This window comes from Saccopteryx bilineata, chromosome 9 (assembly GCF_036850765.1).
Source record: "Saccopteryx bilineata isolate mSacBil1 chromosome 9, mSacBil1_pri_phased_curated, whole genome shotgun sequence".
NCBI classification, from domain to species: Eukaryota; Metazoa; Chordata; class Mammalia; order Chiroptera; family Emballonuridae; genus Saccopteryx; species Saccopteryx bilineata.
The window spans coordinates 45,220,429-45,236,338 of record NC_089498.1 but is presented as its reverse complement, the minus strand read 5'-3'; the positions used below and the strand labels follow the sequence as shown (position 1 = coordinate 45,236,338).

Below are 15,910 nucleotides of genomic sequence, written 5' to 3'. Positions count from 1 at the left end.
GACATCACCACGCATATGATCAGGTGAGGATAATATTACTTTCAGGACCATTTTCCATGAGATGCAACTGGCCCATTAGGGGGTAACAAACTCAAAGTCACAGAACAACTTAAGAGGCAGGAGCACCCCACATTCAATCCTTCCTCAACGCCCCTCATCGCCACCACTCTACTGCCATTTTCAGGAGGAAGCTTGAGAGCTGGGCTTTCCTTGCACAGGCGCGCAGGCCTACAAAAGGGGAGCCAGGTCTCGGTGCTGCCGCTGCACTCCAAACCTTAAAACAGACTAGCCATCCACATGTGCTCTGTTCATGGAGTATCTAATCTTCCCCAAACCTAACAAAAGGGATGCTGTGAGTACAGAAGGAAACAGAGGCCCAGAGGGCGAGTCAGTTGCCAAGACCACACAGACAGTGAACACCAAGTGAGGCGTACACATCATAACCACAGGCTCTGTGTTTATTGTGACCCCTTCCCATCAGGTGGCAGTGCAGTGCACTATCCCAGCAGAAGAAGCCTCTTGTACCTATTTTCTACCAAGGGGCACCTTTCTCTAATTCACAGCCAGGATCCCTATGGGTGGTCCTGATGGGAGAGGTGGGCCCAGAATTCGAATGAAGACCAGCTGTTTCTAGAGCTGGCCTTGCTTCCGGAGAATACTGCAGGAACCCAGAGACAAAGGTTCTTGTTCTGTGTAAACCCCAGCACACTGTGCCCCTGGTGGTCACTTCTTCTTCTGCACATGGCCACAGTCATACTTGCCACGCACAACCTTGAGCTTCACACCAGGCAGGTCCTGGGTGCGGCCACCCTGCACAAGCACAACATGGTGTTCCTGCAGGCTGTGGCCCTCCCCTGGGATGAAGCAGACGGCCTCGCGGCCTGTGCTGAGCCGCACACGGCAGCACTTGCGGTTAGCCGAGTTGGGCTTCTTGGGTTTACGAATGAATGTGCGCAGAACCACGCCCTTCAGCTGTGGCCGGCCTTCTGTGGGGCCCACAGTTGGAGGTGGCTGCTTCAGAGGCCCCCGGCGGTGCATCTGATTCAGGGTGGCCATGGGGCGAGTGGCCCAGAGCCGGGGTGTCAGGGGTAGGCCTGGAGAGACACAACCAGTAGGACAGAATGGGTGTTATTATCCCAATGAACAGATAACAATATTAGACTCAATTCTGGTCTTCTAGACACCGTTCCAAGCACTTTATAAGCTACCTGTTTACATCTCGGGGAACTAATAGATAACAGGATAAACAACATCTATTGAGCAACCACCATGTGTCAGGTTCTAGTTTAAGCATTTTACATGAATTACCTGACTTTATTCTGCAAAGAAGGTACTAATTTTAGTGCTGTTTAAACAGAATAATAAAAGCAAACAGCCTTGCCAGTTGGCTCAGTGGATAGAGCATTGGCCCAGCATGCAAACATCCCAGGTTCAATCCCTGGTCAGGGCACACATGAGAAGCAACCATCTGCTACTCTTTCCCTCCCTGTCCCCTCCTCCCTCGAAGCCAGTGGCTCAGCTGGTTCAAGTGTTAGCCTCAGGCGCTGAGAATAGCTCAGTTGATTAGAGCACTGGCCCTAAACAGGGTTGCTGGATGGATCCTGACTTGTCTATCTCCCCTCCTCTCACTTAAGAAAAAAAAGAGGAAACAGGCTCAAAACATTCACATACCACAGCGTATCACACCAAATTAACTCATGCTATCTCCACAGCAACTTCATTGGGTATTCTAGGGAGGTGTTACTCCTCCTCCTCCCACCACACCCTCTTTCACACCCTGTGAGCAGATTCTGTTAGCTGAACTTTCAAATACATCTTTTCTCCCTCCTGCACTGCACCCACTCTGGTCCTGTCCAACGTCTTCACCTGTGTCCTCCTCCCAGGCTTTCCCACTCCTACTATCTGCTCCAACATGCTGCCAAAGGGACCCTGTGGACACCAAGATCAGATCACATCCTTCCCCTACTCAGAGCCCTCTTGTGGGGCCAGCTCACTCAGGGTAAGAGTCAAAGTCCTCCCAGGAGGCCCCACGTGGTCTGACCCCAGTACTTTCTTGACCCTGTCTCCCTACTCGCCCCCTTGCTCACCCACCTGCTGCTTGTGTCCCCAAACACACCAATAGAAAGGAGACTAGTGTGGCTGCACTGTAGTAAGAGGAAAGGCAGGTGGGGGAGGGAATATATTTCCAAGGCAGACCCACAGGATTTGCTCATCGATAGATGTAGGACGCAAGAAGACTCAAAGGTAAATGGGTTTTGACCTGGCCAGTGGCAGCAGATAGAGCATCATCCTGGAGCACCGAGATCACCAGTTCAACCCCAGCAGACCCCGAGGGGTGCTGGATTGACCTCAAGGTCACCAATTGGGTCCAGTCAAGGCTCAATCCCAACAGTGACAGCTCGACCCCAAGGGCACCGGTTTGAGTCCCAGTCAGGGCAGGTATGAGAAGCAATCAATGGGAGCACAACTGAAGTTGAACAATGAGTTGATGCTTCTCTCTCTCTTGCTAAAAAAAATAAAAATAAAACAAAAACAAAAAAACAAACAACAAAAGATAACTGGATCTCTTTAACAACCATTCACTGAGCAGCACCTATTGCATATTGGCCCCAATAATGGAGACACAGTGGTGACTGAGGCAGCCCTGGACCATGCCCTCTAAAAAGTTCCCAGTGTAGGCTTTCAGGTCCATCCTTTCTTGTCACTAGTATAGGACACCAAACTTCACTCTCCCCTCTATATCCAGGGCAGGTCCTGGCTGTACTGTCCATTTCCCCATCTCCTTTGTCTCAAGTTACAGCAGAGTCCTTAAAGGGGAAGAGACATTCCTAGAAATCTCTTCTTAGTGGTGTGCCCTTTAGCAAGACTCTTCATGTTTGTGTCTCAGTGTCCTTCATAAATAAGCACAGCTCCCTGCTGAGCACCATGTGTGAGAGGCTACCATAAAACCCACGTGTCAGCTGCTCTGTCTGTGTAGTAGCCACTGCTTCACTAATAAACTTCCTTTCACTTTAAAAAAGAAAAGAGAAACCTGCAGGTCAAGTATCCCAGATTTCCCAGGCAGGATGCAGGCCTATCTTGGCCAGCCTTGTAATCCTTGGTGAATGGCAAACAGAATGTGCTTAATCAAAGTTTGCATAGTGAAAAAGTGAATGAAATACCTCACAACAGGCATGGCTATAAGAACCATTTACTATTTGTTAAGGGAGTAAGTTCATAAATAAAGTGTCCTCTCAATGCCTGGCACATACAAGGTTGAAAATACCAGCTGAATAAACGAGATAAAAGCCTTGCTTGGATGTCTAAACCACGGCAGGTATTTAGCCAATACAGCAGTTCCTGAAGCATTAAGTAACAGCCCTCAATGCAACTACTTCTCACATCTTGCTTTTGCACTCCAAGCTCCACCAAAACCCATCGTGCACCCATCCTTGATTTAAAACCCTAATTCCCTCGAGTCTGTGGCAGAGGCAAACAAGTCCCAGAGGAGATAACCCTCATCCAGCCCCATCTCTGCGGCCCAAGACCCCCACTTACCATAACTTATGGACGTGTTCAGGCCACGGAGAAGGCCAGACCAGGACATCCTGCAGCCTAGAGTGTCCCTGTGTTAGGGGGATAAGAAACTTAAAAAGGAGGAGGGAAAAGTGGCCGTAGTCAGGCAAGGATCCAAATTCTCCCCTTCCCGCTCTCGGGACCTTCAGGTTAAATCTAAAAAATTTCCTCTGACGCTTTGCTCTGCGCCCAACCGCCCCCGCCTACATACTGGGTAAAGGGAAAACTGAAGAGAGGACCAGAGGCGTTTGAAGGACCCCAGGTCGAACTTACCGACCCCAGCAGGGTCTGCAGACACGCAGGATCCTCCCTCTACCACTTCCGGGGGTTAGCCGGCAGGGACTGGCTGGTTCTGCCTCTTACGTACACCACAGGGGCGTGGAACAGATTGCGATTGGGCAACGACAGAGTCAATCTTGGCCAACTTTCCTCATTGAACCGTTTTTTGAGATACGGGACGGTTCACCTCTTCCAGGGGTCTGAGTGGCTCCTCCCAAGGAGGGCGAACGCTTTCCTATTGGTCTAAACGCTGGAGTGGCGGGACGAAGGGTGTGTGTCTCCTAATCCCCACCCCGGCCAAGATGGCTGCGTCCATAGCGCGGCGTTTGTGGTCTTTGGTGGCCTGCCGAGGGCTCCAGCCCAAGCGAGGTTGCGTATGCATCCAGAGCCCAAGAAGAAGTTTCACAACCGAGAGACGAGACCGGAACCTCCTGTACGAGCACGCGCGCGAGGGCTACAGCGCACTCCCTCAACTTGACATGGAACCGCTGTGCGCATGCCCGGAAGAGGCCGCGCGCACCCTAGAGCACCGCAAGGGGGAGCTGCGGCCGGACGATCTGCCGGCTATCGTGAGTGCGCTTGCGCGGGTCAGCCGTCTTGGGGCTGTTCGCTTTACGGACGAATGGGTTTGCAAAGCACTCGAGCACGGGACGGTCTTATTGCAGGAGGGTTAGTTCTTTCCCAAGTGTAGCCAGTATTGTGTTTGACTCTCACGGATGTGCCAGTTGTCCACGGAGTGCTGAAGTCCTGTTATACTCCTATTTCGTTAAGCCTGCTGGGTATCTCCTCTGCGCTCGGAACTTGGTGCCAGTGTTCTCTGTGCTTCAACTTCATGCCAGGCTTATCCTAAGGCCAAATCCAATGGCAAAGAGGGGACAGAGATATGAATCTGACTAAAGTGGGAGAGTGGGAGTGGTTCTTGCCTTTGAAGAGGTGGAGCCCTGCATCTGCCCCACGCAGAGCGGGCAGTTAAATAGGGTTATTTAATTAATGAACAGATATTTAAGGAGCACCTATACATGTTCCTGGTGTTGAGAATAGGTGGTAAATAACAATAAAATACTTAGCACTCATGTAATACTACTTTGGGGGGAACAAGAACCAGAGTCATCATATTTCTAGGCCCTGCTGAGGTGCTGAGGAGAGCAGGGAACCCAAATCCTTGCAGCTGTCTCTTGGACTCCCCTACCATTTTGTTCTAAGTGCTTTATACATATTAACCTCATTTAGCTTTTTCAACAACCCTGTGAAGTATGTGCCATTATATTCCCCATTTTATCAGAGGGGAAACTAAGTTTCAGAGAAGTTAATGAATTTGCCCCAAATGTAACTGGTAAGTGGCATGAGAATTTGGCTCCAGAAGCCAGTCTGAACTACCTCACTATGCTTACTCATGATCGAGACAATCTGAGTTCATAGTCTAGTGAAAGAGAGATATTTAACATACAATTAAAAACATATAGGCCCTGGTCAGTTGGCTCAGTGGTAGAGCGTCGGCGGTGTGTGGACGTCCCAGGTTCAATTCCTGGTCAGGGCACACAGGAGAAGCTCCCATCTGCTTCTCTACCCCTTCCCCCTCTCGCTTCTCTCTTGCTCTCTCTCTTTCTTTCCCTCTTTCTTTCTCTTTTCCCCTCCTACAGCCATGGCTTGATTGGAGCAAGTTGGCCCTGGGTGCCAAGAAGAGCTCAGTTGCTGAGCAAGGGAGCCAACACCCCAGATGGGCAGAGCATTGCCCCCTAGTGGGCTTGCCACGTGGATCCCGGTCCAGGCACATGCAGGAGTCTCTCTGCCTCCCCTCCTCTCGCTGAATTAAAAAAAAAAAAAATATATATATATATATATATATATATATATATATATATATATATATATATATATAAAATTAGTTTGACCTGTGGTGGCGCAGTGGATAAAGCATTGACCTGGAATACTGAGGTTGCTGGTTCAAAACCCTGGGCTTGCCTGGTCAAGGCACATATGGGAGTTGAAGCTTCCTGCTCCTCCCCCCTTCTCTCTCTCTCTCAATCTCTCTCTCTCCTCTAAAAGGAATAAATAAATAAAAATAATTTAAAAAAATGTTCATATACTTAGAAAAAAAAAAATTAATCCCTGGTAAGTGCTGTGAAGACAGAGTAGAGAACACAGTACTGGAAAGGCTTCTCAGAGAAGGTGGCATTAGGCAAACATCTGGGATGAGTGAGGTTAGTGAGGGGAACGGGAGAAGAGTGTCCCAAGTAGAGGGACCGGCAATGGTTTATTAACAATTCTTGTACTTACTAGATGTGATGCATTCTTATGTTTTGTTATATTCTATTTAATTTTAAAAGTGCTGGCTTTGACACCCATTATCAAAAAAACAGAAAATAACAAGTGTTAGCAAGGATATAGGGAATTGGAACCCTCTGCATTGTTGGCAGGAATGTAAAATGTTACAGCCACTATGGAAAAACAGTCTGGCAATTCCTTCAAAACTTAAACAGAGTTACTGCCCTGGCCAGGTAGCTAGTTGGTTAAGGCGTAATCCTGATATGCCAGGGTTGCAGGTTCAATCCCTAGTCTGGGCGCATACAAGAATCAACCAATGAATATGTGAATGAGTGGAATAACAAATCAATGTTTCTTTCTCTCCCTCTCTCCCTTCTCTCTCTCAAATCAGTAATTTAAAAACATAAAATAAATAAATTAACATAGATTTACTATGTGATCCAACAATTCCACTTCTGGATATATCCAAAGAATTGAAAGCAGGGACTTGAACAGATATTTCTACTCTCGTTTTGATGGCAGCATTATTCACAACAGCCAAAACGTGGAACTAACCCAAATGCCCATCGACAGATGAATGGATAAACAAAATGTGGTGTGCACACACACACAATGGAATATTGTTCAGCCTTAAAAAGGAAGGGAGTTCTGGCCCTGGCCAGTTGGCTCAGTGGTAGAGCGTCAGCCGGTGTGTGGAAGTCCCAGGTTTGATTTCCGGCCAGGGCACACAAGAGAAGCTTCTCTCCCCCTCCCCCTCTCCTTTCTCTCTCTCTCTTCCCCTCCCGCAGCCAAGGCTCCATTGGAGCAAAGTTGGCTCAGCTGCTGAGGATGGCTCCATGGCCTCTGCCTCAGGAGCTGGAATGACTCCGGTTGCAACAGAGCAACACTCCAGATGGGCAGAGCATCACCCCCTAGTGGGCATGCTGGGTGGATCCCTGTCAGGCACCTGCGGGAGTCTCTTTACCTCCCCACTTCTCACTTTAGAAAAAAGCAAAAAAAAAAAAACCCGAAAAGGCCCTGGCTGGTTGGCTCAGCAGTAAAGCGTCGGCCTGGAGTGCGGGGGACCCGGGTTCGATTCCCGGCCAGGGCACATAGGAGAAGCGCCCATTTGCTTCTCCACCCCCCCCCTTCCTCTCTGTCTCTCTCTTCCCCTCCCGCAGCCAAGGCTCCATTGGAGCAAAGGTGGCCTGGGCGCTGGGGATGGCTCCTTGGCCTCTGCCCCAGGCGCTAGAGTGGCTCTGGTCGCAGCAGAGCGACGCCCTGGAGGGGCAGAGTATCGCCTCCTGGTGGGCAGAGCTTCGCCCCTGGTGGGCGTGCCAGGTGGATCCCGGTCGGGCACATGCGGGAGTCTGTCTGACTGACTCTCCCCGTTTCCAGTTTCAGAAAGAAGAAGAAAAAAAAAAAACCCCAAAAACCCCAGTGACCAAAATGGTAAATTTGATATATATTTACCATAATATTTTGAAGTGCTGATTTAGCAATCCTAAAATAATTTTATTACTCACTAGTGAATCATATCCCAAAGCTTGAAAAACACTTCTTTAGGGCATAAAGTGTAAAGAGGAATATGGCATGTGGTTTTGCAGGCAATAGCAAGGCATGTGATTTGTTCCTGGGGACCCTGGAGCTGTGGGTGCTTTCAGGTGGGAGAGGAATTGTGTAAGAACTCCGGTTGGATTGGAGGGGGGTGAGCCTGAAGGCCGGGAGGCTCACACAGGGATCCCTGTGGGAAACGACAGGATCTGGGGTGACCAGGAGAAGGGGAGGGAGTCGGGGAGGACAGGTTTGATGGATGTTCACAAGGCAGAAAGGACAAGACATGGTGTCTGGCCTCATGGCTGGGCTAGCTTCCTGGAGGAGGCCCAGGGCTTTGGGGTGGGGGACAGGAGTTGGTGAGCTGTCCCTAAGGAGGAGAAGCAGATTTGGGGGAGATGTTTTACCTAGAGTAACCCTTGCACATGGTGAACGTGAAGTGTCCAGGGAACATCCAGGAGGAGCTACCAAATGAGTAGCGACCTGTGGCTCACCCTCCCCTTCAGGTTTCCAGCCCCAGGACAGGACAGTGTCAATACCATTTTGTTGAAGGGAAACTGCTCCCAGAGGGCCTGCATGGCAATATGTACAGTGACCAAGAAATGAGAGCTGGGCATGGTCTCTCGCCCCTCCTGACCCCCATGTTGGAGAGTGCAGGGCTCGCTGCTGTGGCAGCCCCTAGGAGAGATGCTCTTTTGCTCTCACTCGGGAGTCAAGAGTTGAGTGCTGGCAGGGGCCTCAGCTCCATGTCCCTCAGCTCCAGGTCCTTTCATCTCCTTGCTCTGTGTCCCTAGGATGTTGTCCTGTTCAGCTCTCCTTAGGGTCCATCATCCAATCCAAAGGGTCTGAGAAGGAGAACATCAGATGTCCTAGGACTGAAGGGAAGGAGGCAAGAATGGCTTCCGGAGGCAGCGAGGGTCACCCCACCTCTGGTCCAGGTGGCCAGTGGGGTGAGGCTCCAGCCAGAGGGGGCAGAGAACAGTGGCTACATCACATCTTTACCTGCTGTATCCACCCTAAGCTCGCGACGTGGCAGGAGCTGAGGCAGCTGCAGGAGCAGATCCGGAGGCTGGAGGAGGAGAAGGAGGCCGTGGCTGAGGCCGTGCGAGCCCTGCTGGTGAGGACAGGGGTCCTAGGTGTGTGTGTGTGGGGGGGGGTCTCTGGCTGCCCCCCCTTTTTTTCTGACTGCTTTTAATGAGAAACCCAACTTAAGGAACTTGAAGGATGTGGACATTCCTTACCTCACATAACAAGCTGTCCGGGACCTGGCTGGATAGCTCAGTTGGTTGGAGTGTGGTCCCAAAGCACAGAAGTTGCTGGTTTGATCCGGGGTCAGGGCACATACAGGAACAGATCTATGTTCCTCTCTCTTTCTCTCTCTCTCCACTTCCCCCTCTCTCTCCACCCCCCCTTCCATCCTCTCTTGATAAAATCAATTTAAAAAATTAAAAAAAAAACTGTTCAGGGCCCAGTGTCCCTGGGGTTGATAAATCAGTGGCTCCCCAGCATCCCCAACCCGGGTTCTTTCTTTCTCTCTCCATTCATGACTTCACTGTAGTGAATTACCCTCAGTTTTCTCCTCTCACACTTCCAAGATGGCTGCCACAGTACAGTGGCTCTGCTAGAGGCAGAAAATGGGACTTCTCTGGCTTGCATGCCTTTTCCAAGAGCAGGGAGACCTGTTCTGGAGCCTCCAGCAGAGTCCACTTCTCGTGGGCCCAGAAGCCCCACCCCACCCCGGCCGGCAGCCAGAGGCAGCCTCAGCCGCCCACATTCCCTGAGCTCCAGGCTAACTGGGAGGGCAAACTGAGTCAAGGTTCTATGAGAAAGAGGAAAGAGGGCAGGTGAGTTTGAATTAGACAGCCAGCAGTATTTGTCACAGAGGGCTCAAAAATAGTCATAAAAGTAATAGCAGACATTTATATAGCAATCACTGTGCCAGGCACTGTTCTGGGTGCTTTCTTTATTCTCCATTCTCAGAACAATTCTGGGACAGGGACAGTACAAACCCAATTCTGCAGCTGTGGAAACGGAGGCCGCAGGAGCGAGGAAGTGGGAGAGGCAGGATTTGCATGCAGGCATTGGGTTTGCTTTTCACTACTCTGCACGAAGGTCTCTCACAACACCGATTACATCTCCCAGGGACCGACTGCTGTATGTGTGCCAGGACCTGGGCCGCATGCATCACAGGGGCAGCACAGGTGGTCTCAGTGGTCAGTGAGTGCCAGTGCATCTTCTGAGGGAAGCCATGCAACAGACTGCCGGGGAGGTCCTGTTGTCATCCCGTTTCACAGATGCAGATACCAAGGCTCAGAGAGGGGAAGAAATTTGCGCAAAGGCACACAGCTGGTCATCACCTAGCATTCAGACCCAGGTGTGTCTGATTCCTTCTGCTGCTCAGCATCATAGAGTATCAGAGTATCATCAGAGCCTGACCTGTAGTGGCACTTGGTCACAGACCTCCAAATACATGCTCACAGACTACCTTTCCGAGCCTCAGTTTTCTCATCTACAGAATGGGGTCACATTGGTGCCAACCTTGTGGAGTAGTTTATGTAGAAATAGGATCATGTGAGAGCCCTCTGCATGGAGCCAGGCACGAAACTCCCGCTTTACTGGCAGAAACTGAGGCATAGTCCAGGAGGGGCCCAGCCAGGCATTGGCAAAGCAAGGAACTCAGATCCCCTGGCCCTGTTTGACTTTTTAACCTTCCTCCTCCCCGCCCCAAACTTTGTCAGCCTAATCACCCTGCCTGTCTCTTCTGCCCAGGTAAGCCAGGACAACAATCAAGTGCAGCAGGTACTACTCGGAGTTGATGTCCTATCCCTGGTGGGCGGTGGGCAGCAGGTCATATCAGTCATGATTCCTCCATTGTATGTGACAACTCAGACAGGATTAAGGAGAAGACAAAACCAGGCTCTATTGATTCATGAAACTGAAAATTGAGTTTCAGGTACAGTTGCATCCAGGTCCTGGCTCAATATTTGGTTCTGCTTCCCTCTTATTCCCAGACTAGCTTTCCCCCTTGGGCGAAGGGAGGCAGGGTCGGGTACAAAGAAAACCACTTTGCTCCAGCAATAGTCCTGGGGCGGATTCTTATAAGTTTGGCTTGTGTCGTGTGCCTGTCTTTGAGCCAATCACTGTGGCCAAGGCAATGGAATATTCCAGTAATCTAGGCCTGAGTCCTGTCCCCGTGGACATGCCATGTGAAGGTGAGGGAAGAAGGTAGGTTTCCTAAAAGAAATTAAGGATATTGAGCCAGAAGAGGAGACAACAAATGTCTACCACAAAGGTCCTGCCAGCAAGTATCCAGGTCAGACTGGGTGAGGGACTCCCTGACCCTGTCTTGGACTGACCCTGCTCGTCCTACCCCCAGGATCCCCACTATCAGAGTTTGCGGACACATGGCCGGGAGCTCCGGAAGCAGCTCATGCTCCTGTACCCCAAGGAGGCCCTGCTTGAGGAGCATTTCTACCTGCGGGCGCTGAGGCTGCCCAACCAGACCCACCCAGATGTGGTAAGCTTCATGCTGGGCAGTGGGAGGCCAGGGGCCTGCCTAGTACCACATCCCTGGTAATGCCTCTGTCTCCCCGCAGCCTGTTGGGGATGAGAGCCAGGCCCGAGTGCTGCACACAGTCGGAGACAAGCCAGGTAGGCCACATTCAGGCCCAGGGTCCCCAGGCTGGGGCAGGGCGTCTTGGGTCTGGGGCTGTGCTGACATCTGTAGGAGCCCAGGTACTGCGGGAGGTGGCTCCATTGTTCTGCCTCTCTGGGCTCCTGCTGAGGCTTTCTCGGTGGGTTGTGCTGTTTTCATTCTCTCTCCCCCACCTCAGCAGTCGCTCTTACCCTGTGTCTGTGTGTGCCCCTGCGTGTATCTGTCTGTCCATCTGTCTCTCTTTGGCCACGTCTCTCATAGGCTTTTCCTCCCTGGCTTTCTGTGTGTCTCCCTCTCTCTGATGCTCTCTCCCATCTAGTGTCTCCTTCTTTTTCTCTGTCTCTCTTCCTCTCCTTTTCTGCCTCTGTCTTCCATCTCTTTATGGCTCCCATCTCTCTCTTCATCTTATTCCCTCTATCTCTTTGTTTCTCTGTGTGTGTCTCTTTCTCTCTTTTCTCATTCTTCCTCTCTCACTGCCTTTCCTTCCCGCTGTCTCTCCGATCCTCTTTCTCTCTGTCCCAACCTCCCCCCTTTACCCTATTGCTTTTCATCACATCCAGCTTTCTCCTTCCAACCCCGGGGCCACCTGGAAATTGCTGAGAAGCTCGACATCATCCGTCAGAAGTGAGTCCCCTCTCTGCCCCTCCCGCTCAGTCTTTCCCTCCCCAACAGCTGGCTGCTGGCTCTGCCTCCCTCGGCCCAGTGTGGGATGTAGAACCACCAGGGCCACGCCCCACTTGAATGTTTGATGCCTAGTACCATTTGGCAGCTGGGCCTCTGCCCCAGGGTGCACGAGTCCCTCTGTGCCCCCCTCCCAGCTCTGGCCCACGTGTCCCTGCTGGTCTGCCCATCTGTCTCGCAGGCGCCTATCCCATGTGTCTGGCCACCGCTCCTATTACCTGCGTGGGGCTGGAGCCCTCCTGCAACATGGCCTGGTCAACTTCACACTTAACAAGCTCATCCACCGGGTATGGACCAAGGGTCGGGGGGCTGCCGGAGGGGGTGACATTGAAGCTGAGCTCAGAAGACTCAAGGCAATGAGAAGGAGATGTGACCTCTGTTCCAGTCACTGTTTTCAGAACTTTATAGGTATCACTGACACATTTAATTCTATGGCAACTTAATAAGGTGGGTGCTAGTATTATCCCCACTTTAGCAATGGAGAAATTAAGGCCTGGAGAGGGGAATAAGTAGCTCAAGGCCTCACAGCGAGTGTGGGCTCCAGGCTAGAGCCTGTACTTGTAACCACCGCATTCACTGCTTGCCTGCCACATAAAGGGAGCATTGGGAAAACATGGCACCCATCGAAACTAGAGGGGTCCTCAGGGGCTGAGTGCCCAGGACACTAGCCATGGTGAGGGTCTTGGACATTACCTGCAGAGCAATGGAAGGTTTGAAGCAGGGGGTGGGGGACGTGATTGAATGACACCTCTGGCTGCCCACTGTGGTATGATCTGGGTGTGGAAACCGTGAAGAGGGTCCCCGTGACAGGGACACCAGGGCCTGGGGCCAGCTCCAGGCCCCGCTGCTCAGGCCTCCCTCAATTTCCTCTGAACCGGAATGGACTGTGAAGTGACAAGGAGGTATTATTGGCCCATCTACAGTGTCCCTTCAGGCCTGAGCTTAAGGTCTGGCGGGGTCCTGGCTGTGCTTCTCACCCCTTCCCTTCCCCGCACAGGGCTTCACCCCCATGACGGTGCCAGACCTTCTCCGGGGAGCTGTGTTTGTGAGTGAGGGCTCTGTTTTCTGTGCCAAGCTGTGTGCCGGGCTTTGCTCTGGCGGGCCCCAGACAGGGAGACCGGCCTGCCTCTCAGGAGGCTGCCCTGGGGCTGGCTTGAGGTGTCAGGATGGAATAAGGAGACCAGGGCGATTCCACATGCTTCTGTGGGAGGAGCAGGGGTTGTGACTGCAAAATGGAGGAGGCTGTGGTTACCTGTCCCCTGACTTCTGTAGCTTGGCCTCCTCAGGAAGGCTGCGGGATGACACCAAATGCCAACCCATCTCAAATTTATAACATTGACCCCTCCCGCTTTGAAGACCTCAACCTGGCCGGGACAGCGGAGGTGGGGCTTGCAGGTGAGCGCCTGCCTAGGGTCAGGTGGGTGGTGAGGACACTGCCAGTGTCTTCAGAGCAGGAATTGTAGGGGACAACTTGGAGCATCCTGAGAGGTGGTGATGGCCTGCCCGGGATGTCTCAGCAACCCCAGGGCCAGCACATACAGCTGTGCAGGTCGTTTACTGCACAGCTGCACGCTGAGCATCCAGCCACAGGCTCTGACATGAAGTTGTGTCTGCCAGAGGGGATGACGTTCCTAATCTTCACAAAAGTTTCCTACGGATGAAGGGCGGCCCTGGCTGACCCATCCTCCCCCTCTCCTCCCAGGCTACTTCATGGACCACTCTGTGGCCTTCAGGGACCTGCCAATCAGGTGATGATGCCCAGTTCCCGTAGCCCTTATCCCTTCCTGTGACACTGTCTCCCCCTTCCGTGACCTCATCGCCCGTTTCCCCAGGATGGTTTGTTCCAGTACCTGCTACCGGGCAGAAACAGACACGGGGAAGGAGCCCTGGGGGCTGTATCGAGTCCACCACTTCACCAAGGTGGGCATAGCAGGGACTTGGGGGAGGTACCCCAACAGCCCAGGGTCTCCTGACTCCTGTGCCCCCTGCCCTGCCCCAGGTGGAGATGTTTGGGGTGACAGGCCCTGGACTGGAACAGAGCTCACAGCTGCTGGAGGAGTTTCTGTCCCTACAGATGGAGATCTTGACAGAGCTGGGCTTGCACTTCCGGTGCGGATTGGGGAAGGGGGCTGACGCAGAGGGTGAGGGGAGAGAGGAGGTAGATGCTGGGCTGGTGCTCCCCTGTTTTGAACATCTTCCCCACTTTTCCCCTTGCCCCCTTTTTGCTGCATTAGGACTATCCATAGGCTATCTGTCTGCCTAGTGATCTCTGAAGTCCTGACTAGGGGCATGAGACTATAACTGCAGCGTGAGGAGCGCAGGGTGCCCAAGGTTGAAACGCAGGCCCCATCCTTCCTATTGCTTCCCATCCCTGGAGGGCTGGCTCTCCTGTGGTCCCAGCCAGTTTCTCACCACCCAGGGAGAAGGGAGGACACGGACACACCCCTTCCCTTTAAGGGGATGTCTGGATGTTGGAAACCTATTTCCCCTCTCACCATCAGTCACATGTAGCTTTCAAAGGATGCTGAGAAATGTGGACTTTCTCTCTGGGTGTCCCATTAGAAAACTTTGGGATGCCATTATGACAGATGGGGGGACTGGCCATGGTGAGCAGCTTGGAAACACAGCCACATACTCTTCCTCCTCCCTGGCTTCCTCTCCCGTCACCTCCTTGGTCCTCCGGGACCTTCCCCATCACTACCTCCTGCCTCAAGGAGGTGTCCCCTTTGCCACTATCTCCTTTTTTACTTCCATTGCCCACAGTTTTAGCTACCTTCTGTCACCTCCATTTTTTCTCTCTCCTCTTTCTCCCACCCTGGCCTTCCCCTGGTCTCTCTCCGTGGCTCCAGGGTCCTGGACATGCCCACCGAGGAACTGGGCCTCCCTGCCTACCGCAAGTTTGACATTGAGGCCTGGATGCCAGGCCGGGGCCGCTTTGGCGAGGTGAGCCCCTGCCCCAGTGGGGACACAGGGTCGGAGGAGGACAACGCTGGCTCCCACAGTTGATGCTCTCAGCCCCCCCCCCCCCACCTCTCCAGGTCACGAGTGCTTCCAACTGCACGGACTTCCAGAGCCGCCGCCTCCACATCATGTTCCAGACAGAGGCTGGGGAGCTGCAGTTTGCCCACACCGTGAGCGCCCGCACTCCCACGCCACAGAGCTCAGCCCCTCCCCAGGGCCAGCTGCACAGGACTCAGTCTGAGTGTGCCTCTCTCCCAGGTGAATGCCACAGCCTGTGCCGTCCCCCGCCTCCTCATCGCCCTCCTGGAGAGCAATCAGCAAAAGGTGAGGGGGCCGAAGGGTCACACTCAGAGGGGCAGATGGCAGAGGGCTAGTGCAGTGACAGCATCCTGAGGCCTGCTCTGTCCCCAGGATGGCTCGGTCTTCGTGCCCCCTGCCCTCCAGCCCTACCTTGGCACCGATCGGATCACAGCCCCCACCCATGTGCCTCTCCAGTACATCGGGCCCAACCAGCGCCAGAAGCCCAAGCTCCCAGGCCAGCCTGCCTTGAGCTGAGGACTCATCTTCATTGGCCACCAGGGTTGTCACTACTTGGAGCTCGGGACCTTCAACCCCTGGGACCTGTTGTCCTGAGCCTGTCCTGACATCTGTATTCCCTGTGTCAGCTTCATCCTTGGGCCTGTGGACTCCAGGGTCCACTTCTCCTCCCTTGTTTCTTCAGAATCAGTCAGTGACCCTGTTGTCATTGGAGGTCCTAACCTGTATTGGGAAGCAGGATATCTAAAGACTTGAAGGCTTTAGGGATGGGGGGAGGAGAGAGGCTTCCATGCCTCCTTCCTTCTTCCCTCAGTGCATAGCAGAAGGTCCCCAATAAATGGTCAGAACAATGTCCTTTGTGGATCTTTGAGTAAGGGAGATGGTCCTGGCCGACATGCAGTGGGTGCTAAGCAATTGCTCAGAAGTGCTAACTCATCAAAGGGG

General features: G+C 52.7%; 2 protein-coding genes across 3 annotated transcripts; one reads left to right on the top strand and one right to left on the bottom strand.

The window, feature by feature from the left end:
- Positions 1 to 424: 424 nt before the first annotated feature.
- MRPS12 (mitochondrial ribosomal protein S12) lies at positions 425 to 3,963 on the bottom strand. The gene is made up of 3 exons (XM_066242685.1): positions 3,829 to 3,963; positions 3,538 to 3,605; positions 425 to 1,094 (listed from the first exon to the last, which is right to left on the bottom strand). Exons 2-3 carry the CDS (start codon positions 3,584 to 3,586, stop codon positions 724 to 726), a joined length of 420 nt encoding a protein of 139 aa, XP_066098782.1. The 5' UTR covers positions 3,587 to 3,605; positions 3,829 to 3,963; the 3' UTR covers positions 425 to 723.
- A 19-nt stretch (positions 3,964 to 3,982) lies between these two features.
- Positions 3,983 to 15,815, top strand: SARS2 (seryl-tRNA synthetase 2, mitochondrial). Of its 2 annotated transcripts, XM_066242680.1 has the most exons (16): positions 3,983 to 4,403; positions 8,654 to 8,749; positions 10,402 to 10,431; positions 11,009 to 11,149; positions 11,229 to 11,283; positions 11,848 to 11,911; positions 12,150 to 12,255; positions 12,966 to 13,013; positions 13,255 to 13,363; positions 13,671 to 13,716; positions 13,801 to 13,888; positions 13,968 to 14,077; positions 14,818 to 14,911; positions 15,007 to 15,099; positions 15,188 to 15,253; positions 15,341 to 15,813. In XM_066242680.1, exons 1-16 carry the CDS (start codon positions 4,137 to 4,139, stop codon positions 15,482 to 15,484), a joined length of 1,557 nt encoding a protein of 518 aa, XP_066098777.1. In that variant the 5' UTR covers positions 3,983 to 4,136; the 3' UTR covers positions 15,485 to 15,813. The 2 variants fall into 2 exon arrangements, with proteins under 2 accessions (XP_066098777.1, XP_066098778.1); XM_066242681.1 differs by lacking the exon at positions 10,402 to 10,431 and having other exon boundaries at positions 15,341 to 15,815.
- Positions 15,816 to 15,910: the final 95 nt, after the last annotated feature.